The sequence below is a fragment of the Salvelinus alpinus genome, chromosome 10, assembly GCF_045679555.1.
Source record: "Salvelinus alpinus chromosome 10, SLU_Salpinus.1, whole genome shotgun sequence".
NCBI lineage: Eukaryota > Metazoa > Chordata > Actinopteri > Salmoniformes > Salmonidae > Salvelinus > Salvelinus alpinus.
The window spans coordinates 50,084,987-50,106,580 of NC_092095.1; the positions used below are offsets into that span (position 1 = coordinate 50,084,987).

A 21,594-nucleotide genomic window follows, 5' to 3' on the forward strand; every position below is an offset into this window, starting at 1 on the left:
CCTTAATGCTTTTGAGCCAATCAGTTGTGTGAAAAGGTAGGGGTGGTATACAGAAGGTAGCCCTATCTGGTAAAAGACCAAGTCCATATTATGTCAAGAAAAGCTCAAATAAGCAAAGAGAACTCTAACTCTACCTACATGTACATATTACCTACATGTACATATTACCTCAACTAAACCGGTGCCCCCCGCACGTTAACTCTGTACCGGTACACCCCTGTATATAGTCTCGCTATTGTTATTTTACTGCTGCTCTTTAATTACTTATTACTTTTATTTCTTATTCTTATCCGTATTTTTTTAACTGCATTGTTGGTTCGGGGCTCGTAAGTAAGCATTTCAATGTAAGGTCTACACCTGTAGTATTCGGTGCATGTGACTAATACAACTAATTTGATTTGATTTGAGAAACGACCGTCCATCATTACTTTAAGACATGAAGGTCAGTCAATTCAGAAATTTTCAAGAACTTTGAAAGTTTCTTCAAGTGCAGTCGCAAAAACCATCAAGCTCTATGATGTAACTGGCTCTCATGAGGACCGCCACAGGAATGGAAGTCCCAGAGTTACCTCTGCTGCAGAGGACAAGTTCTTTTAGAGTTACCAGCCTCAAATTACAGCCCAAATAAATGCTTCAATGAGTTCAAGTAGCAGACACATCTCAACATCAACTGTTCAGAGGAGACTGCGTGATTCAGGCCTTCATGGTCGAATTGCTGCAAAGAAACCACTACAAAAGGACACCAATAAGAAAAAGAGACTTGCTTGGGCCAAGAAACACAAGCAATGGACATTAGACCTGTGGAAATCTGTCCTTTGGTCTGTTGAGTCCAAATGTGATATTTTTGGTTCCAACCACCATGTCTTTGTGAGATGCAGAGTAGGTCAACGGATGGTCTTCGCATGTGTGGTTCCCACCGTGAAGCATGGAGGAGGAGGTGTGATGGTGTGGGGGTGCTTTGCTGGTGACACTGTCAGTGATGTATTTAGAATTCAAGGCACACTTAACCAGCATGGCTACCACAGCATTCTGCAGCGATACGCCATCCCATCTGGTTTGCGCTTAGTGGGACTATCATTTGTTTTTCAACTGGATAATGGCCCAACACACCTCAGCCTGTGTAAAGGCTATTTGACCAAGAAGAAGAGTGATGAAGTGCTGCATCAGATGACCTGGCCTCCACAATGACCCTCCCTCAACACAATTGAGATGGTTTGGGATAAGTTGGACCTCAGAGTAAAGGAAAAGCAGCCAACAAGTGCTCACATATGTGGGAACTCCTTCAAGACTGGTGGAAAAGCATTCCAGGTGAAGCTGGTTGAGAGAATGTCAAGAGTGCAAAGCTGTTATCAAGGCACAGGGTGGCTACTTTGAAGAATTTAAAATACTAAATAGATTTGGATTTGTTTAACACTTTTTTGGTTACTACATGATTCCATATGTGTTATTTCATAGCTTTGAAATCTTCACTATTATTCTACAATGGCTAACTTGACTGGTAACGTATATCTCCTTTGCCTGCAACAGTCAGCTGAAGTGGATATACTTGAGAATGAAAACAAACAAACTGATGACATCAGTATACACCTGTGGTACATTCAAAATAATTAGCTAATGTTGATGTTCACCTGCACCTATACAGATGAACAACAAACACACAATGCTTATTGTGCAGCAGGGACTGGGGATACAAACTCAGTCAAATTCATTGAAAGCAACACTAACACTTGAGATTAGTTATTCACGAGCAATATCATATTCATTCATTTTCCTCAAACCGTTCAGACGGTACCAGATCTGCAGACTCCCTACAAAAGTTAAGAAAGTCTGAAAGTCAGAAAAAGCTTCTAATCTTACAATGTTGTTAAGAGATGAAGATAGAAAAAGATAGCTACCATTGTTAGCGAGGATGATAGCCAAGTACTGTTGATGGTAGGTGCTGACACAGAGTAACATGGCAGGGGTGTGGGTCGTCAGATAGCTCAAGGCAATGTTTTCTCTGGACTCGCCGTTGTGGGCATAGATGGCTGAGGACTGGCTATGGATTGGCTGACTGCTAGATGACTGGCTACCTCTGTCTCTGTTGTGCATGACTGGAAAAGGCATCTGGAAGGTAAGGGTCACCGAGGAGCCACTCTCAAAGGACATTGACACTTCTGTTACAGGGATACAAACATGGATGTCGTTATTAGTGTAGAAGGCTCCTATTCAGTAGTGCTGTATTGTGCTGTTGATCTCAGACACTGATTCAGACAGCATTTGTAAGAACCGGCTTATCTGAATGTTGAATGGGTCAGAACAAAAGGGATGCTTGAAAGAGTAAAACTCAAAGAACATGGCTAGATCATCAATGGATCAAACAGAAATCACACATTCTCTGAGGTACCAAGTGCCCCTACCCCTAAAGCACGACCCTGTCCAGAAACCTCATTCAAAATGCTGTGAATAGGTTATAACTGAATATCTGAAGTAATAAAACCTGCTTTGATGCCAGTGGATGAATACAGGATACATCCATAATGGGTGGCGTAGTCTCAGCAGGAGTCATATTGTGTGTCAGCCAGGCCAGCATGAACCCAGCTTTTGAATGGAATTCAATCCAACAGAAAATCAGTTTTAGAATAAAACTAACATAACAAAATGTGGGAAAAAGTCAAAGGGTCTGAATACCTTCCAAATGCACTGTTGACTTTTTGTTGTTGTATAGAGTCAATTTGAAAGATATATAATTACAGTAGAAATATACATTCTATAGTACACTAAGTGGAAACAATAATTTGGCGATAATGTGTATAAACATATAGCACTTAACTATAGTTTAGTTTTTCCACATGTTGTGTTACAGCCTGAATATAAAATGTATTAAATTGAGATTTTGTGTCACTGGTTTACATGCAATACTCCATAATGTCAAAGTGAAATTGTGTTTTTAGAAATGTTTACAAAGGAAGGAAACCGCTTAGGGATTTCATCATGAGGCCAATGGTGATTTTAAAACAGAGTTTAATGGCTGTCATAGGAAAACTGAGGATGGATCAACAACATTGTAGTTACTTCACTATACTAATCTAAACGACAGTCAAAAGAAGGAAGCCCGTACAGAATAAAAAATATTCTAAAACATGCATAAAATATGGCAAATAAATTTAATTAACTTTATGACCTGAATACAAGGTGTTATGTTTGGGGCAAATCCAACACAACACATCACTGAGTACCACTCTTCATATTTTCAAGCATATTTTGGACCGTGGGTTATGTCAGTGTTAGCTCCATGGCTACTGAGTAAATAAGGGTAGCACACAATATTTCTAACAATAAGATAAAGTTCCTTGTGTTGTTACCATAATTTTTGTAAATCTTCAAAGGAAAACTACATTTTCCAAACAGTTTGCTTCAATGGTTTATTATTAGTTTTGAAGATTATTCAAATACAATTGAAAGCAAGTTCATACAATGGGTACATGGATGATGTATAGTGTTATTGGGTCAAGGTAATTCAGAAAATCATGGCTGAATTTCACTTATAAAGTGTTTTACTATATTACTCTTCGGTGCCTCTTGTGGCAACGCCCATGGCCTCAACAACCGTGACCATGACCACCATCGCTATCACTTTTCCCTACCACTACCATGACCGTGATGGTCTCTACGACCAGGGTTACCGTGTTTACCGCCACGATCTCCATGGCAACCGTGGTGACCACCATGGCAACCGTGGTGATCACCACCTCTGCCACCAGGGCTGTGTCTGCCACCAGGGCTGTGTCTGCCACCAGGGCTGTGTCTGCCTCCATGGTCACCACTGCCACTGCGGTCTGGGGGGGTAGCAACCCTCTGGAGGACCATGGTCTCGTCCCCCCAGAGTGGTGGTCCTTATCCCCAGGAGGACAGCCCCCTGGGCCACCATGAGGCTGTTTCTGCTAATCTAAGTCATACCCTGAGGGGTGACGACCCCTTAGAAGAGACAAGCAGTCAAAAAGAAAATTATCAATAAAACACGGCTAGGCAAAATATGTTCATAAAATGTTATATGTCGAGCAGACAAAACAATGAGGGTATTTTACCTGAGCTGCTGTCAAACATTTCCAGCGATTAAATATGTTACTTTGATAAGAAAATTGCAACAAAGGATTACGTTTTTTTTAATCACTGTTTTATCATATTAATATAAGGCTATAAAACAGATTGACCTGCCCAAAAGTTCCTTGTTCAAAATCTGAAGGTATTCCAAGACATTACATGTAATCAAAAGAATAATGAATACTCATTTGAGATATGCAAATACTGAATATGTGCCAGAAAGCTAAAATAAATAGTGCATATATTTTACATTTTGAACATAGAACCCAGATTAAATGAAGAGTGTACACGCCTGTAACTGGTATGTAAGCAGCTCTCGATTCTGTCCCTTGTCTTGTGTGAAGAATGTTCTCTTACTTAAACGAACTGGATAGACTACACCCTTTTATTCCCGTCATGTCATCCTGGTTATTGTACAACACAGTTGGAGGTATGGACGGGGTTCATGTCCCGAAACACACCTTGCATCACTTTGTCATTCAGAAGCAAATAATACTACTCTATCAGCATAGCTTCACATGGAAGAGAGAAGAAGAAACATTGTGGTACTATTCCATTTAATGTGATTTAGAACACCTTTGACTGTGATATCTTGGCTTGGTGTAGGCTGCTGCTATACAGTACATGACGCAAGTATTTCTTGAATTCCTAATAAAGCAAAGGAGTACCATTGAGGAGTAGTTGATCGAGCATTTATTTATGTGAACCCATTTTATTTTGTAAAGTGTTATGAGAATTGATGGTTTTGAAAGCCTGGTTTGAGGCTTAGGCAGGCAGTGGGTGATGCTTTAGTAATGTGGTAACTTCTTCACTCTTTTCTCTCTGCAGCATCCAGGACTGCATTAGCACTCTCCCTGGCCTCAGTAAGCAGAGCTGATGCTTTCTGTTGAGTCTGCAAAACACAAAACACGAGTGTATAAGTGTAACTATGAAATAACTGTATAACAATGTAATAATCCACTGGCTCTCACCAAAATCGAGCCTTTTTTTGTTTTGATTCATTTTCCAGTACTGATAGATTACCTACGTTGTAACCTAGGCTACATCATTTTGGAGCGAGAAAGACCTATAGGCTACATTGTAACTTACAGACACTTTGAAGGACTCATCTGCGATACCCTTGAGGTTGATCGCAACGTTGTAGTAGGCTCCAAACACTGCCGTTTCCAGGGCTTTAGCTGCTACCTGCAACACCACAAATAATAACCATATAAGGAAGATGCTTTGTAGGCTGTCTACAGTACAATGCATGTCATAGCTCTGGGGCATCTGTCAGAAAATGTTTTGCAACCAGACTTAATAGAGACACTTATGGGTGCCCTGGCGTTTTGAGATGCTGTTTTACGGTATGCCAGTAAGATGGTATGTGTAGATAAGCAGTTGGCACGAAACAAAATGGTCCACAGTTAGGTCATTAAAGCATGTCGGTATCTGCCCTCAAGCAAATAAACGACTGCATAGAAGCCACTCAGGTGTGCTTGCAAAGTTGCAATTTCTCTACGGTCTCAGTCACGGTACCTGGAGGTCAGACTTGCAGGCCACGTTTCCGTAGAGCACCATTTCCTTTAGACAAGGCCACAGCAGGTTGACTCGTTCCGCCAGAGACAGTGGGACCGCCACGGCTTGCTTCAGACCCTCCTGCATGGCATCTTCCCTCCTGGGGCAGGAACAGGGATAGGGGTAATGGTAAGGCAGAATTACGTAGGGATAGGGGAAGAGGCAGGTCAGAAGCAAGACCAGGGTAGGGGTAGAAGCAGGATTAGGGGTGGGGATAGGTATAAGGTATAGGAAAGAGGAAGAGTAGAGAAATTAGATCGATTTGGAGCATGACAAGACTACACCATGACTACAAGACTACTACACCTTACGTACAGTTAGAACAGGTGCGCTGGCAGTAAATGAACTACAGTAAACCCGTCTTCTTTGGGAAAGCCTGCTTTACATGTTTACAGGGATAGGCCAGGTTGCTTGCCAGGTAAAATTAGGTGACAGGTGAGGGCGGGATACAGGAGAATGTACAGTAATGAGTTTCCATAGATGTCAATCTGAAGTAAAGATGGTTTGAAACAGTTCCAACGTGCTGTGCTGTTTAGATGTGTGTGTGTGTGTGTGTGCTTAATTACACATCTACTTTAATGACATGCTTCTCTGACATCTTGGATTCGACAGAACTGCCATATGTTGGTAGCATGACAATCACCTTTTGACTTCATCTGATGTGTTTCTTGGCATCTTCAATGCAGCCTGAAAACGAGAAAGTTAAACCTTATAAAACAGGAGTAAAAGATTACATTCCACTACATTTTCATAGCAAAGTCACAATACAGCAAACATCAAGATCTTACCTTGGGTCGAACCTTCAAAGTAAGCATTTACAAGGAACAAAAACATAGTTTTTATCACTCGCTCTTCACCTGAACTTTTATCATCAGAAGAAATATTCATCATATTTTGTACGACTCTCTGCTTCGCTAAAAGGCAGGGCAGGGTCGCGTCGGGTGGGGTCGCATCGAGCGGCAGGTAGCCCAGCGGTTAGCTCATTGGGGCAGTATCCGAAAGGTTGCTGGTTTGAATGCCCGAGCCGAAAAGGTGAAAAAAATCTGTCGATGTGCCCTTGAGCAAGGGCACTTAAACCTAATTTGTTCTAGGGGCTCCGTACTACTATGGCTGACCCTGTAAAACAACACATTTCACTGCACCTATCCGGTGTACGTGACAATAAAACATTTCTTTTTTGTTTCTTTTTTCTCAAGGCATAAGTTTAGCTAAGTATTTTTTTTCTTAGTTTGGAATCCAATCTGAATATGCTCTGAAACGGAATAAAGTGAAACAATAGTGAAGAATATTCAGTTAGGATTTCAGTCTAGCTTTTCACTGTATAGTTCCTGCTTTCCCTAGCCCGGTTAACCCAGACTGAAGGTTTCCATGATATGTTTTCCTCTCACCATGTAGCGACTGAATGCCTTGGAGTCTGCGTCCACCATGACCAGCAGTTCATTCATGGCCTGATGGAAGGGAGGGATGAGTCTCCTCATGATGCTGTCCAGGCTGTCAAACTGCCTCTTCCCGTAGGTCATCTGACCCACCATGGCTCCCAGAGCAGCCCCCTGAAACACACACACACACACACCTTTGACTCCTTGTATTGTACATACTTTATATTGGTTTATTCCTATGTGCTGGGCAAGGTCATAAGGGGAATATAGTCATCTACATGATATTAAAGATGGTTGTACCATTGCAGCGACGGCAGCAGAGACTGACCCTCCTCCTGGAGCAGCGGTTCTGGCCCCCACGCTGCGGACAAACTGCTGCAGAGACAGAGACACCAGGCGCTTGTCCTCCTCAGTCCTCTCCACCATGTACCTAGAGTCACAACCGTAGAAATAGATTTGAATGACTAGAATGGGAAAAGTCCCTTAGACCATGATAATAGTGCACTCATTGGTACTCACTCTATGATTTTCTCTTTGGGGACGAAAGGCCCAAGTGAATCAAGCCCAAGTTTACTGATGACCAGACGGACCTTGTGCTCCTCCTCCACAATGAAGAGCCTGTCTCTCTGGATGTAGAAGTCAGCACAGTCCAGCACAGCTCTCAGAGGCATGATGCCTACAATCTGAGAGCCCACCACTGGCAGGTTCAGGTCCTGGGGAGGAGAAGGAAGGGAGGAGAGGTGTCAAACTGGCTGAACATTTTGACATTATTAGTTGTCCTTATGTCACTGGTTCAAACCAGCAGATCAGTGAGAGGGTTTTGTACAATAATGCTGTACTCTTTGCAGCTGTGGCTGTTGTTGTGTTGTTGTACCTTGGCAGCACTGCAGACCTCTTCGTAAACAGCGTGGACGGGCGTCAGCTCAAAGTCCAGGATGTTGGTGGACACCTGGGCTATGTTCGCCTCTTCCAGGTACCAGCCCATTCCCTGCACCTTCTTCAGCCGACCCGGCTACAATACAAATCGATCATGTTACTCTCTTTGGAAGCAGACAAGGCATATGACTCAAAAATAGGCCTTTATTAGATCAGCATCAGTTATAAAGAAGAGGAAGACAATGATGTCTCCGAAAAATGAGTGGAATCTCTTCCGAAGCCAAAGTAGCTGTGTGTCCTTCATCTCTGACATTGGGCGATCAAGATGTACAGTAGCGAGCCTACCCTACCTGGTCTTTGCTTCTGCCCTGTTCCCGGATATCTAGTGCGATCCGATGGGCTTGTTCCTTGGTGCTGAGGAGGTTTATGTTGTAGGCAACCAGGAATTTGCGAGCGCCTGCTACTGTAGCTCCCCAGGAGGGCACGAAGGCGGCAGGGCCATAGTCAGGAGCCGACTCTGTCCTCTTCAACTGAGGACAATAGACACATCGGTATAATTTAGTGCTTCCAACCCCTCTTAAACATTGTGTGTTTGAGCTACAGACTTTCTTTTTTTTTTTTACATTGGATTTGTCTATTTCTACTGCATCAGCCGATGCCAACCATTAGCCTGGGAGTTGAACTAGAGCAGTGTTACTGAGACAAGGGCGGATCCAGAAAATGGTTCTTCTCACACAAAAAAACATCTGTAAAGTTAAGTACTGCTTTTCATTTTTAGCTTATTTTTCACAGATCTATGCTCTTTTACAATGAGGGAAATGTTGCCCATAGGGTACGAATACAATGAAGTTAGGTCAAACTCACTTTCTCAGACAAGGCCTCATACTCCCCTGCCCGGACAGAGGGAAGAGATCTCCTGTTCTCCTTCCTCGCTGCTTCTCCATAAAGATACACTGTGGAGAAACGACAATGTGTCTTATTCACCTTTGTGTGGCTTTCTGAGAACAATACCATTATTTTACCAGGTAAGTTGACTGAGAACACATTCTCATTTACAGCAGCGACCTGGGAAATAGTTACGGGAGAGGAGGGGGATGAATGAGCCAATTGTAAGCTGGGGATGATTACCATATGAGAAAGAATACACAGAGTCAAGGTGCACTGCACTGAAACTGACCCTATGGCTTTGTCTACAGCTAAGCAAATGGACAATATGTTAACTATAGGTCAATAGGTCAGAGAGGAAAACCTACCAGGTACATGCAGCACATCTGTTAAGTGCTGGGCAAAAATGTTGGCACAGTTGACACAGTCCTCCATAGTGACATTCTGGACAGGGATGAAGGGACACACGTCCATGGCGCCCATCCGTGGATGCTCCCCTACAACAAACGTACATATTATTCCACTAAACAACTTACCAACAGTACTTAGCCACCCTTTATTTGCACTTAAAAGTGAGGCGGGGCGGCAGGTAGCCTAGTGGTTAGAGCGTTGGACTTGCTGCAAGATCGAATCCCCGAGCTGACAAGGTAAAAATATGTCGTTCTGCCCCTGAGCAAGGCAGTTAACCCACTGTTCCTAGGCCGTCATTGAAAATAAGAATTTGTTCTTAACTGACTTGCCTAGTTAAATAAAGGTATAAAATAAAAGGTGGAGAGGAGTTGTGTGATATCTTTGAACATAACTGTTTGACTAAGTCATGTGAGAGTCTCTCTTTTTAGCTCTCTCTCTCTCTATCTCCTACCTGAGTGTTTGGTCATATCAATGAGTGGGAAGGCAGTGCGTGCAGCGTTCAGTGCACCCTCCACCACAGCCTGTGGCGAGCCTACGAAGGTGTAGACTGTACGGTTGGTGGAGGATCCAGGGTCCACGTCGAGCAGACTGCATCCCTCCGTGCTGGAGATGGCCTCTGCTATGGCATCAATCACCTGGAATGGGACCAAGTCACATTGACTCGTATAACTTGTTTCGTCCACATACAGTTATTCAGAAAACATTTTGTTGGTATCTCGAGATCATATTCAGGATTATACTGTAAAATTGTTTGTTTGCTTAGGTATTCACAGTCTCCATGAGCCCCCCTTGATTCCAGACACACTGATCTCATAAAATATAGAAAAATGTCAAATAAAAATAATGTTATTGGTAATCAAGATCGATGTTTCGGACAGAAAGTCTTCTTACATGACCAATATAAAGCTATCATGTGCATTGTGTTAATCACACCACAGACTACTACTAACAGCTTCCTTCTGCTGTGCAAACAGGTAACCCACTTTCTGTATCTCCCATGCCCACTCACCTTTTTGTTCCGGCCCTCGGAGAAGTTGGGCACACACTCCACCAGCTTAGCCATGATGCGTAATAATCACAGAGTCGGGTCGTCCAGGACAAGGACTCAGACGAATTTAAGGCAGAAGTGTATTCCCCCTTTCTCTCTGCTCCACGAGCACACACCAACCCATCCAGTATGTCTCTTCATCCCCAAACGGGACATTTAAGCAGTCTGTCCGTCTGTAACGCTGGTTGAATCATTAACTTACTCCACTGTCCTCTTATCTAGGTCAGCTGGCATTGATTCCCAGGCTGCTCTAGTCTAATATTTACCAGGACCTGGCGCGGATGGTGCCAGCCTCACATGAAACATTCGCAGACACTAATCCCTGATTCCCCATAGGTTAGACTTAAATACTGGAGCACCGGTTGCGAATGGTGAAGGAATAAATTCAGTATGATCAAAGGAGGTATCCAGGCTGACAGACAGATAGCTGGTGAACTCTCCACTCTAGCTGTTACCTCTGCTTTCTCACCACAGCCATAGTAAACGCTTGGCTAAGCCCTATTGGATGATATCTCAGGATCAGAGGATGAGAATTCCAATAACTATGATTGAAATGTGAAGTGGTGCACAGATCTAGACCCATCGCTGCATTATCATATTGCATTCATTGTGTATTCATGTCTTGTATTTATGGTATGCAGAGTTTCTGAACATTTTGGTACCAGTAACACCATTTCCTAAATAGTACACATAATATGCACCATCACCAATAGGATTTCTTAAATCTGAATCAAAGAGCTTCATGTTGGTTATTATTAGCTATGGCAGTAGTGGCTCTATTATAGCCTCTGTGACATTTGTCCCAAAGGATTAAACAGTCTCGAATGGTCAAACATCCTCAGCAATCAGCATTGAGCTAGGTGATCAAAGCATTACTCAGCTAAGTAGCAATCAAGCAGGCCGATTCTTATTATGTTTATTTTTTTATTTAACCTTTATTTAACTAGGCAAGTCAGTTAAGAACAAATTCTTATTTACAATGACGGCCTGCCAATTGACAGATCCACATTGACAGATCGACCAGTTAGATTTATACAAGATGTAGCCTACTACTTTGGTCTTGATACACTGAAGATGCAACCACTGAGGCTGTAGGCTGTGCTATCTAGCCCAGTGTTTCTGAAACTTTTTCTGTGCTAGAGACTGTTCTAGCCAACTGTTGAAGGATTAACTAACATCAATTAATGAACACCCATCTATGGTTGCATCACATCATCCCCCCAAAACAAAACAAACACAGTCGGCTGGACTGGTTAATGAGTAATGCTACAGAGGGGATCTGGATGGATCGAGAAGCATTTATAGAACTGGGCACTAACAGACAAATCTTTGAGCGCTTATTGGTGCAGTGGAATACTCCTCCTACTACCTGGTCCTATTGACATACATTGGTACTATACATGACGTTAACTTCAATGCCTATGAATAAAATCAGATAATCGTTTAAATAAAATGAAAAAGTCTAACTCCTTGTTTCACTTTGTGCTCAACCCAATCTTTAGTTGCTCAATGTGTGGGATGCAGATCATCACAAAAGTGTGTTCATGTTATGTACACACATCACAAATGTGAGTATAATAAAATGGAATATTATCAAAGATTACCACTCTGACATTATTGTTATTATTTTGGGGCTCCCAAGTGGTGCAGTGGTCTAAGACACTGCATCTCAGTGCTACTACAGTGCTACTGTCACTACAGACAACCTGGTTTGAATCCAGACTGTATCACAACCGGCTGTGATTGGGAGTCCATAAGGCAGGGCGCACAATTGCTCCATCGTCGTCTGAGTTTGGCCGGTGTAGGCTGTCATTGCAAATAAGAATTTGTTCTTAACTGACATGCCTAGATAAATAAATGTTACATTTAAAAAAAAATCTATGTAGCTAAGGTTTATATTTAGGCATGTAGTAATGAGATATTATAGCTCAATTGCGAGTTTGTGGATCAACGCCCTCTATTTTTTAATGGACCTCAAACTCAAAATTGACAAAAACGATAACGCAAAAACGACAACGAATGCCTTCATGAAATACACCAGTAGATGTAAATTATTCCACAAATACCTATATAATTATGCATATAGCATATATCGTTTTTTCATGAATTGGATTATGTTGGCCGTGTTGGAGAGCATCAAATCCATGACGCATTGTAGGTAAATGGTGACTGACTGAATTATCTACAAATAATAATGAGTAGTTATTTATGGTGCTAAATTATTTGTACGATAGATCTGTCAGTCGGTCGGCTGCAATGTGCATAATATTGAAGTGGTCAAAAACAGAAAAGACGGAAATAGTCACGTCACTTTCCCGGCGTTTCACATGAGGCACGTCTGAGTTGAAAGGTTGAACGCAGTGGCGCTCTCGCGAGCTTCGTTCTCTGTTTTCACAACATAACACATTTTCAGATTTTACTATACGTTTTTCGAAAATATCCAAGCGCTGCATAGAATGCTGGCTACAGGAGCAGTAAGTACACGAAATATGTTGCTAAAGTTAGCTAGCTAGGTTAACAATAGTTAGTACAAGGCTTTAGTATTTGCTAGCACAAGGCCAATCCCTGGCCTGAATTTGGCCAGCAGTACAGTTGCTAGCTGGCTGTAATGCTAAACTTGTTACAGAGCTGTTTTGAACCCCTCATGTGGCAAACTGTTTGGATAATATTCACATTTGAATGAGCCAGCTATTAGCTATGGTAGCTAACTTCTATTTGTGGGAAAGTTACCGTATCCATGAATGTAACGTTAATGTACATGTTGTTGACTGTTAGCTACCGTTTAGTTAGACAGCTAGCACTAGCTACCTAACGCTAGCTACCTAACGCTAGCTACCTAGCGCTAGCTACCTAGCGCTAGCTACCTAGCACTAGCTACCTAGCACTAGCTACCTAGCACTAGCTACCTAGCACTAGCTACCTAGCACTAGCTAACTCATTCATTCATTAAGGTGGCAAGAAACACCATTGTTAACCCTGTTGTATACGGAATAATTCCAACACAATGTCAGTTTAGCTCATGGTGTCCACCTCTCCTGTAAAACAGGCTGTAACCACGGCTCTGGCCCAAGTGGATAGGGAAAAGATCTACCAGTGGATCAACGAGCTGTCCAGCCCAGAGACCCGCGAGAATGCCCTGCTTGAGCTCAGTAAAAAACGGGAGTCCGTGCCAGATTTGGCTCCAATGCTATGGCACTCCTGTGGAACTATAGCTGCTCTCCTGCAGGTAAGATTGTGGACATCACTCACTGGCTAGTCTCTTGCTGGATGTAGCATGATTTTCCTTTCTGTGAGTGTGGCTCTCAACTTGATGATGACCCTCTTCTTACACTTTCATAAATAGGAAATTGTCAACATCTACCCTTCAATAAACCCCCCGACCCTCACCGCTCACCAGTCCAACAGAGTATGCAACGCATTAGCACTTCTGCAGTGTGTAGCCTCTCATCCAGAGACAAGGTGGGTCACTTGATTTTCTATCATCATGATTGAATTGTACAGTGCAATTAACAAAAACAGTCTGTGTTTTCTTCTATATGATGTGTTTTCTTCTATATGATGTGAAATGTCTAACTTATTTACTGTTGTCTTTCACAGATCGGCATTTCTGGCAGCACACATTCCTCTATTTCTGTACCCCTTCTTACACACTGTCAGCAAAACACGACCATTTGAGTACCTCCGACTCACCAGCCTAGGAGTCATTGGTAAATATCCTTTATATAATTTTTGTGGTTCTATTGCTATGATGCCTTCTCTGTCTTTTCCTCTCTCTTTATCTCACTCTCTGATGTTGTCATTGCCTAAGTAATGAAATGATCCAATTACTTTGACAATACAGTATGTGTCATGTATGTTTCTCTATAACTTGTTTCTGTTTGATTGGCAGGTGCCTTGGTCAAAACAGATGAGCAGGAAGTGATCAACTTCCTGTTGACAACAGAAATCATTCCCCTGTGCCTTCGCATAATGGAGTCTGGCAGTGAGCTTTCCAAAACGGTACATATCTCTCGCTCTCTGTATCTCTCTCTCACTCTCTGCATCTCGCTCTCTGCCTCTCGCTCTCTGCCTCTCGCTCTCTGCCTCTCTCTCTCGCATCTCGCTCTGCATCTCGCTCTCTGCCTCTCGCTCTCTGCCTCTCGCTCTCTGCCTCTCGCTCTCTGCCTCTCTCTCTCTGCATCTCTCTCGCGCTCTCTGCATCTCTCTCGCGCTCTCTGCATCTCTCTCGCGCTCTCTGCATCTCTCTCGCGCTCTCTGCATCTCTCTCGCGCTCTCTGCATCGCTCTCTCTGCATCGCTCTCTCTGCATCTCGCTCTCTGCATCTCGCTCTCTGCCTCTCGCTCTCTGCCTCTCGCTCTCTGCCTCTCGCTCTCTGCCTCTCGCTCTCTGCATCTCTCTCTCTGCATCTCTCTCTCGCATCTCGCTCTGCATCTCGCTCTCTGCATCTCGCTCTCTGCATCTCTGCATCTCGCTCTCTGCCTCTCGCTCTCTGCCTCTCGCTCTCTGCCTCTCGCTCTCTGCATCTCGCTCTCTGCATCTCGCTCTCTGCATCTCGCTCCCTGCATCTCGCTCCCTGCATCTCGCTCTCTGCCTCTCGCTCTCTGCCTCTCGCTCTCTGCCTCTCGCTCTCTGCCTCTCGCTCTCTGCATCTCGCTCTCTGCATCTCGCTCTCTGCATCTCGCTCTCTGTATCTCTAAAGATACATGTATTTCAACCCTCATTTTTTGTTCCACAGGTAGCAACTTTTATACTACAGAAAATACTCCTTGATGACACAGGGCTGGCATACATTTGCCAAACATATGAACGCTTCTCCCATGTGGCCATGATACTTGTAAGTTCAAGGTTAACCAATATTCAAAATATTATACTTTTCTAGACATTGGTTGCCTCCTAAGTAATTTTTTATACAACTGTCTTTTTCAGGGCAAAATGGTTCTTCAGCTCTCCAAAGAGCCCTCCGCTCGTCTTTTGAAACATGTTGTCCGCTGTTACCTACGCCTGTCAGACAACTCCAGGTATTGAAATCAACTCTTCGACCTGCTGTTGCTTGTCTCATTTAGTCTGTGTTCAATCCTTCAGTGTTTTGAAGCAATTTTCCAGGAATTACAACAACAAAAACATATTGAGGAAAAGATTTTGGGAACTCTGAAAACAGTGGATGTGTTCATGGTCTTATCTTGATAGATAATAGATTCTGCTGAAAGTGGCTTACTCACTATCATAACTAACATGACTTTGTTTTTCTCACCTCTGCCCCCACACCAGAGCCCGAGAGGCCCTCCGTCAGTGTCTACCAGACCAGCTTAAAGACACCACGTTTGCCCAGGTCCTGAAGGACGACACCACCACCAAACGCTGGTTGGCACAGCTGGTGAAGAACCTACAGGAAGGCCAAGTCACAGACCCCAGGGGCATCCCTCTGCCCACACAGTAGCTCCCCTTACCTTTTCAGCAGGGTTGCACAATTATGGTAACTTTCCCATGATTCCCACGTTTACCAAGACTTTCCAGGGAATTTTCCAAATGAGATTTATTTAAAACCTGGGAATTTTGCAAAAGTTACTGGGATTTTGCAACCCCACTTACCATGCAACTGCACTGAGTGACACCCACCAGCAAGGACCCAGCTTCCAGAAACAGGAAAAAGCCACCAGTTTGAATGACGGACGGACTCACAAAGGGGCACTTATTTTGTGAAGAAAGACTATTGAATGAAAGCCCTGTACTCTGCCGTTTTCTTACAGTATCTTTCATTCAGATCAAACCGCCTGCCCTATCTCCAGAAGTGTATGAATGCGTTTTCACTTGGTGTCAAACTATTAGTTATATATATATTTTTTTTCTCAAGGACATTTGGAGTCTTCACTTCACTGAGTGTTCTGAAATTGAAGTAGACGGCACAATAAAATGTTACACCTTGACATGTGCGTTACTGTTTATGTGGCATACTTTCTCTTGTGTAATAATTAATTGAAATAACATATTACAAAGTGACTGCTTTGTAGTTTACATGGATGTGTAATTGATATACACATCTCAAATAGGCTAGTGTGTGGAAATGAACTGAAATCAACCTGTATTGTGTACATTAGAGGTTGCAAGTAAACGTGTTGGTATGCTTCAGTGTTGACAGATTAAGGGACCCCCCCCCATTTGAGCCTTGGCCCTGTCCATCTATGTGAAACCTGAGCTGCTGCAGTGTATTATTGATGCTCTGGAACCTGGAACTCGGCCACAGAAAGATAAGTTAATATTCTCAGTGCTCAACTGTAGAGGTAACTCCGGCCTCAACACAACCTTGTTCTCTGTCAGTGGCAAAGCATGTGAACTTGGGGTGGCAGGTAGCCTAGTTAGAGCGTTGGGCCAGTAACCGAAAGGTTGCTGGATCGAATCCCCGAGCTGACAAGGTAAAAATCTGTCGTTCTGCCCCTGAACAGTTAACACACTGTTCCCGGTACGTCGTCATTGTATATAAGAATTTGTTCTTTATTGACTTGCCTAGTTAAATAAAGGTTAAAAAAAACATTGAGTAATGCGTCTTTGCTCTTTAAACTCTCCTCTGACCCTTAGGCTGGCTTATGCATTGTTCTAAAAACACTGACCTGATGTGCCAAGTGTGAGGGTACTGCATCTTTGATGATGTACTTGCCCCCTGTCTGTTGGTAGCTTGAAGCTTCTTCGTGTGGGTTCACTTGGGCTCATTGCAGCAGGTTTAGTTGTCTTTGTCAACATGTTAACATGGTTAAGTTCTGTTTTAAAAGTCCTTAAACAGTGTGTATACAAAATAAGCACAATGATGTGTGATATGCTGTATATACAGTAGAGTAATGTTGGTAACATGGGGATAGTCATTTATGGAAAAGTATGACCCCAGTTGTTCAGTTTGGGGTGCCTACATAACCTTTCACCTCATTTATGAATGAATAGTGCCTTTTTTATGGATCAAAAGAAGACCTAAAATGTGTAGCTGAAGCTTAAAGTAATAACATCTGGGCTGTTGGCTCAGGTACTTGATCTTTCAAACTGACTGGCCATTTAACACTAAAGAGGACCCTTTGAATGGAAAAAAAACGAAACAAAGATGAGGTTGGATGAATGGAGGGAGGGATAGAGGGTGTGTCTGACCGCTGTGTTGACTCAGTAAGGATCAGCTATCCCTGCCTGCCTCTCTCAGCGCTCCACAGCGACATGCACGGTCAGAGCTGACCCAGACAGACAGGGACAGGGCCAGCTCCCCTCCCTGTCTCAAGCTCCAGAACCACAACAGGCACAGCACCCACCTGGACCCGGCTGAGATGCCCCTCCATCGGGTGAGTCAGTAGCTATCCTCTCTCTACCTGCTGTCTCTTCATTTTATGTCTGTAAATACATTCATTCCTCCATGTTTGCTAGCCTACTTACTGTTGTATGTAGAGAAAAACGTGACTGTAATATAAGCCTCAATTAGTAACATCATTTAAATGTGTTGCAGGGTTCTTAGTGAGGATGAATTCAATTATTTGTGAGAAATGGTTTTGTTTTAGTTTTTCTGAACCCAGTGAAATGATGTGGTCAGACGGTATGACAGAGAGATTTAGAAGACGTAGAAGAAATGGAATCAGTGGAGAGGATAGTTTGGACAACAAAATGTATGTGTGTATATATATATATATATATACACACAGTACCAGTCAAAAGTTTGGACACACCTACTCATTCAAGGGTTTTTCTTTATTTTTCTACATTTTACATTTTCTACAGGGTAGGCCGTCCTTGTAAATAAGATTTTGTCTTAACTGACTTGCTTAGTTAAATATACAGTTGAAGTCGGAAGTTTACATACACCTTAGCCAAATACATTTAAACTCAGTTTTTCACAATTCCTGACATTTAATCCTAGTAAAAATTCCCTATTTTAAGAATGTGAAATGTCAGAATAATAGTAGAGAAGGATTTATTGATTTATAAATGTTTCGGATAGCCTTCCACAAGCTTCCCACAATAAGTTGGGTGAATTTTGGCCCATTCCTCCTGACAGAGATGGTGTAACTCAGTCAGGTGTGTAGACCTTGCTCGCACATGCTTTTTCAGTTCTGCCCACACATTTTCTATAGGATTGAGGTCAGGGCTTTGTGATGTCCACTCCAACACCTTGACTTTGTTGTCCTTAAGCCAGTTTGCCGCAACTTTGGAAGTATGCTTGGGGTCATTGTCCATTTGGAAGACCCATTTGCGACCAAGCTTTAACTTCCTGACTGATGTCTTGAGATGTTGCTTCAATATATCCACACCAGTCCCTCCTGCAGCAAAGCACCCCCACAACATGATGGTACCACCCCTGTGCTTCACGGTTGAGGTGGTGTTCTTCTACTTGCAAGCCTCCCCTTTTTCCTCCAAACATAACGATGGTCATTATGGCCTTACAGTTTTATTTTTGTTTCATCAGACCAGAGGACATTTCTACCACAATTACGATCTTTGACCCCATGTGCAGTTTTAAACCGTAGTCTGGCTTTTTTATTGCAGTTTCGGAGCAGTGGCTTCTTCCTTGCTGAGCTCCCTTTCAGGTTATGTCGACATAGGACTCGTTTTACTGTGGATATAGATACTTTTGTACCTGTTTCCTCCAGCATCTTCACAAGGTCTTTTGCTGTTGTTCTGGGATTCATTTGCACTTTTCGCACCCTGGACGTTCATCTCTAGGAGGCAGAAGACGTCTCCTTCCTGAGCGGTAGGACGGCTGCGTGGTACCATGATGTTTATACTTGCGTACTATTGTTTGTACAGATGAACGTGGTACCTTCAGGCGTTTGGAAATTGCTCCCAAGGATGAACCAGACTTGTGGAGGTCTACAATTTTTTCTGAGGTCTTGGCTGATTTCTTTTGATTTTCCCATGATGTCAAGCAAAGAGGCAGTGAGTTTGAAGGTAGGCCTTGAAATACATCCACATGTACACCTCCAATTGACTCAAATTATGTCAATTAGCCTATCAGAAGCTTCTAAAGCCATGACATAATTTTCTGGAATTTTCCAAGCTGTTTAAAGGCACAGTCAACTTAGTGAATGTAAACTTCTGACCCACTGGAATTGTGATACAGTGAATAATAAGTGAAATAATCTGTCTGGAAACAATTCTTGAAAAAAATGACTTGTGTCATGCACAAAGTAGATGTCCTAACCGACTTGCCAAAACTATAGTTTGTTAACAAGAAATTTGTGGAGTGATTGAAAAACGAGTTGTAATGACTCCAACCTAAGTGCATGTAAACTTCCGAACTCAACTGTATATATATATATTTTTTAAATACATTGTAGAATAGTGAAGACATCAAAACTATGAAAAAAAACATGGAATCATGTAGTAACCAAAAAAGTGTTAAAAAAATCAAAATATATTTTATATTAGAGACTCTTCAAAGTAGCCACCCATTGCCTTGATGACAGCTTTGCACACTCTTGGCATTCTCTCAACCAGCTTCATGAGGTAGTCACCTGGAATGCATTTCAATTAACAGGTGGGCCTTGTTAAAAGTTCAATTGTGGAATCTTTTTCCTTAATGTGTTTGAGCCAATCTGTTGTGTTGTGAAAAGGTAGCGGTGTTATACAGAAGAAAGCCCTATTTGGTAAAAGACCATGGTCCATATTATGGCAAGAACAGCTCAAATAAGGAAAGAGAAACGACAGCTCATTATTACTTTACAACAAATTTAAAGAACTTTGAAAGTTTCTTCAAGTGCAGTCGCAAAAACCATCAAGCGCTATTATGAAACTGGCTCTTATGAGGGCCGTCCCAGAGTTACCTTTGCTGCAGAGAATAAGTTCACTAGAGTTACCAACCTCAGAAATTGCAGCCCAAATAAATGCTTCATAGAGTTCAAGCAACAAACCCCTCTCAACATAAACCGTTCAGAGGAGACTGCGTGAATCAGGCCTTCATGGTCGAGTTGCTGAAAAGAAACCACTACTAAAGGACACGAATAAGAAGAAGAGACTTGCTTGGGCCAAGAAACACAAGCAATGGACATTAGACCGGTGGAAATCTCTCCTTTGATCTAATGAGTCCAAATCTGAGATTTTTGGTTACAACTGCGTGTCTTTGTGAGACGCAGAGTAGGTAAATGGATGATCTCCGCATGTGTGGTTCCCACCGTGAAGCATGGAGGAGGTAGTGTGGGGATGCTTTGCTGGTGACACGGTCTGTGATTTATTTAGAATTCAAGCCACACTTAACCAGCATGGCTACCAGAGCATTCTGCAGCAATGGGACTATCATTTGTTTTTCAACAGGACAATGATCCAACACACACTGTCTAAGGGCTATTTGACAAAGAATGAGAAGAGGACAGGAAGACTTAAAAAAGGTATTAGCAACAGGGGACATGAATAATGAAACTCAATTGCTAAACATACTGCAAATAGAACAGCATAGCATAAGTGATGTTTGAGTGTTGTGATGGCAGGTGGGACACAGTTTTACAATGAATCATTCAAATGAGATTAAGCAAATGGAATAGCTTTACATTAACTTTGTATTGCTTTTGGCTCTGGAAGTTCAAAGGTTTGATAGGTGTGTTAATATGCAAACCAACCATATACTGCACATTGTTCAACGAACGTTTCTCAGTGAGAATGCTATCAGAAGTGTTTCCATTTGTTTTGGGGTGTGATGATGTTATCAGTCATGAACGTGGCCAGGTGTGAGATCATTTCCTGGGACAGGGATTAAACTCTTGTCCCACCAGACATTATTTTAGATGGGTTTGAGTACCACTGCAAAGGTTGATAAGCGGATTATAAACTATTTTTATACATTGTTCATCAATCTACCTAGATAGGATTGCTAAAATGAGTGAATGGAATGCCATTCCAAACAATGGCAGAGATGAAAAAACATGTGTGTCTGCTGCCCTCAGAATTCCTCCTCTCAAAACAAGAAGAGGACAAAGTCATAGACTGACTACTCAGTGAAAACATGACACAGCAAAACAGAGCTGGTGCTTTCCACCCGGCTGGTACAGGCTAAATGGAGGAAGTTTGGACGATGAGGGTTGGACAAAGAGGCTGCTGATCCTGGACTTAAAAAGTGCTGTGCTGTGCAGCATTGGGGTGATTCTCATGAAACCAGTTTAAACATGTCTGTAGCAAATTGTTACAAAACCATGACGCATCTGCAAAAATAATCTATCATTCTGAAGACTAAGATGCCTAGTTTTTGGCAGTTTCTTGTTTTAAATCAATCTAAAAAATGTGCCTGGATTTTGTACACTTTCACCACAAATTCTCGTTACCGATATGCGTCCAGATTAAATTCTTGGGTAATTTTTCTAAAATTCTACTTTACAAAAACCTTACTTATTTTAATAAAACACA

General features: G+C 42.5%; 3 protein-coding genes across 6 annotated transcripts in view; 2 read left to right on the forward strand and 1 right to left on the reverse strand.

Moving 5' to 3' along the window:
* Window positions 1-4,753: 4,753 nt before the first annotated feature.
* LOC139532199 (formimidoyltransferase-cyclodeaminase-like) lies at window positions 4,754-10,408 on the reverse strand. Its single transcript, XM_071329506.1, has 13 exons — window positions 10,201-10,408; window positions 9,643-9,826; window positions 9,149-9,277; window positions 8,760-8,848; window positions 8,246-8,425; window positions 7,894-8,031; window positions 7,539-7,732; window positions 7,320-7,449; window positions 7,029-7,190; window positions 6,284-6,327; window positions 5,602-5,740; window positions 5,173-5,268; window positions 4,754-4,975 (listed from the first exon to the last, which is right to left on the reverse strand). Exons 1-13 carry the CDS (start codon window positions 10,252-10,254, stop codon window positions 4,892-4,894), a joined length of 1,623 nt encoding a protein of 540 aa, XP_071185607.1. The 5' UTR covers window positions 10,255-10,408; the 3' UTR covers window positions 4,754-4,891.
* Window positions 10,409-11,707: 1,299 nt separating this feature from the next.
* LOC139532200 (CCR4-NOT transcription complex subunit 9) lies at window positions 11,708-16,163 on the forward strand. 4 transcript variants are annotated; one of them, XM_071329507.1, is made up of 8 exons: window positions 11,708-11,807; window positions 13,286-13,465; window positions 13,583-13,698; window positions 13,837-13,946; window positions 14,129-14,238; window positions 14,975-15,073; window positions 15,166-15,256; window positions 15,495-16,163. In XM_071329507.1, exons 1-8 carry the CDS (start codon window positions 11,784-11,786, stop codon window positions 15,674-15,676), a joined length of 912 nt encoding a protein of 303 aa, XP_071185608.1. In that variant the 5' UTR covers window positions 11,708-11,783; the 3' UTR covers window positions 15,677-16,163. The 4 variants fall into 4 exon arrangements, with proteins under 4 accessions (XP_071185608.1, XP_071185611.1, XP_071185612.1 ...); XM_071329510.1 differs by having other exon boundaries at window positions 11,714-11,807; window positions 15,166-15,257; window positions 15,508-16,163; XM_071329511.1 differs by lacking the exon at window positions 11,708-11,807 and adding an exon at window positions 12,551-12,713 and having other exon boundaries at window positions 15,166-15,257; window positions 15,508-16,163.
* A 156-nt stretch (window positions 16,164-16,319) lies between these two features.
* Window positions 16,320-21,594, forward strand: part of LOC139532198 (1-phosphatidylinositol 4,5-bisphosphate phosphodiesterase delta-4-like) — a 29,452-nt gene continuing 24,177 nt past the window's right edge. The window contains exon 1 of the mRNA XM_071329505.1: window positions 16,320-17,552. The gene's annotated coding sequence lies outside the window, so the exon portion shown is untranslated. The remainder of the gene's footprint in view (window positions 17,553-21,594) is intronic.

Coding starts and splice junctions, on each gene's coding strand:
- LOC139532200 (XM_071329507.1), top strand. CDS start 11,784: ATGTTATGTACACACATCACAAAT. Junction 13,947..14,128: donor CACCAGCCTAGGAGTCATTG/GTAAATATCCTT, acceptor TTTGATTGGCAG/GTGCCTTGGTCAAAACAGAT. Junction 15,257..15,494: donor ACGCCTGTCAGACAACTCCA/GGTATTGAAATC, acceptor TTTCTCACCTCT/GCCCCCACACCAGAGCCCGA.
- LOC139532199 (XM_071329506.1), bottom strand. CDS start 10,254: ATGGCTAAGCTGGTGGAGTGTGTGCCCAACTTCTCCGAGGGCCGGAAC. Junction 7,733..7,893: donor AGGTCTGCAGTGCTGCCAAG/GTACAACAACAC, acceptor TCTCCTCCCCAG/GACCTGAACCTGCCAGTGGT. Junction 7,450..7,538: donor CCCAAAGAGAAAATCATAGA/GTGAGTACCAAT, acceptor TTGTGACTCTAG/GTACATGGTGGAGAGGACTG.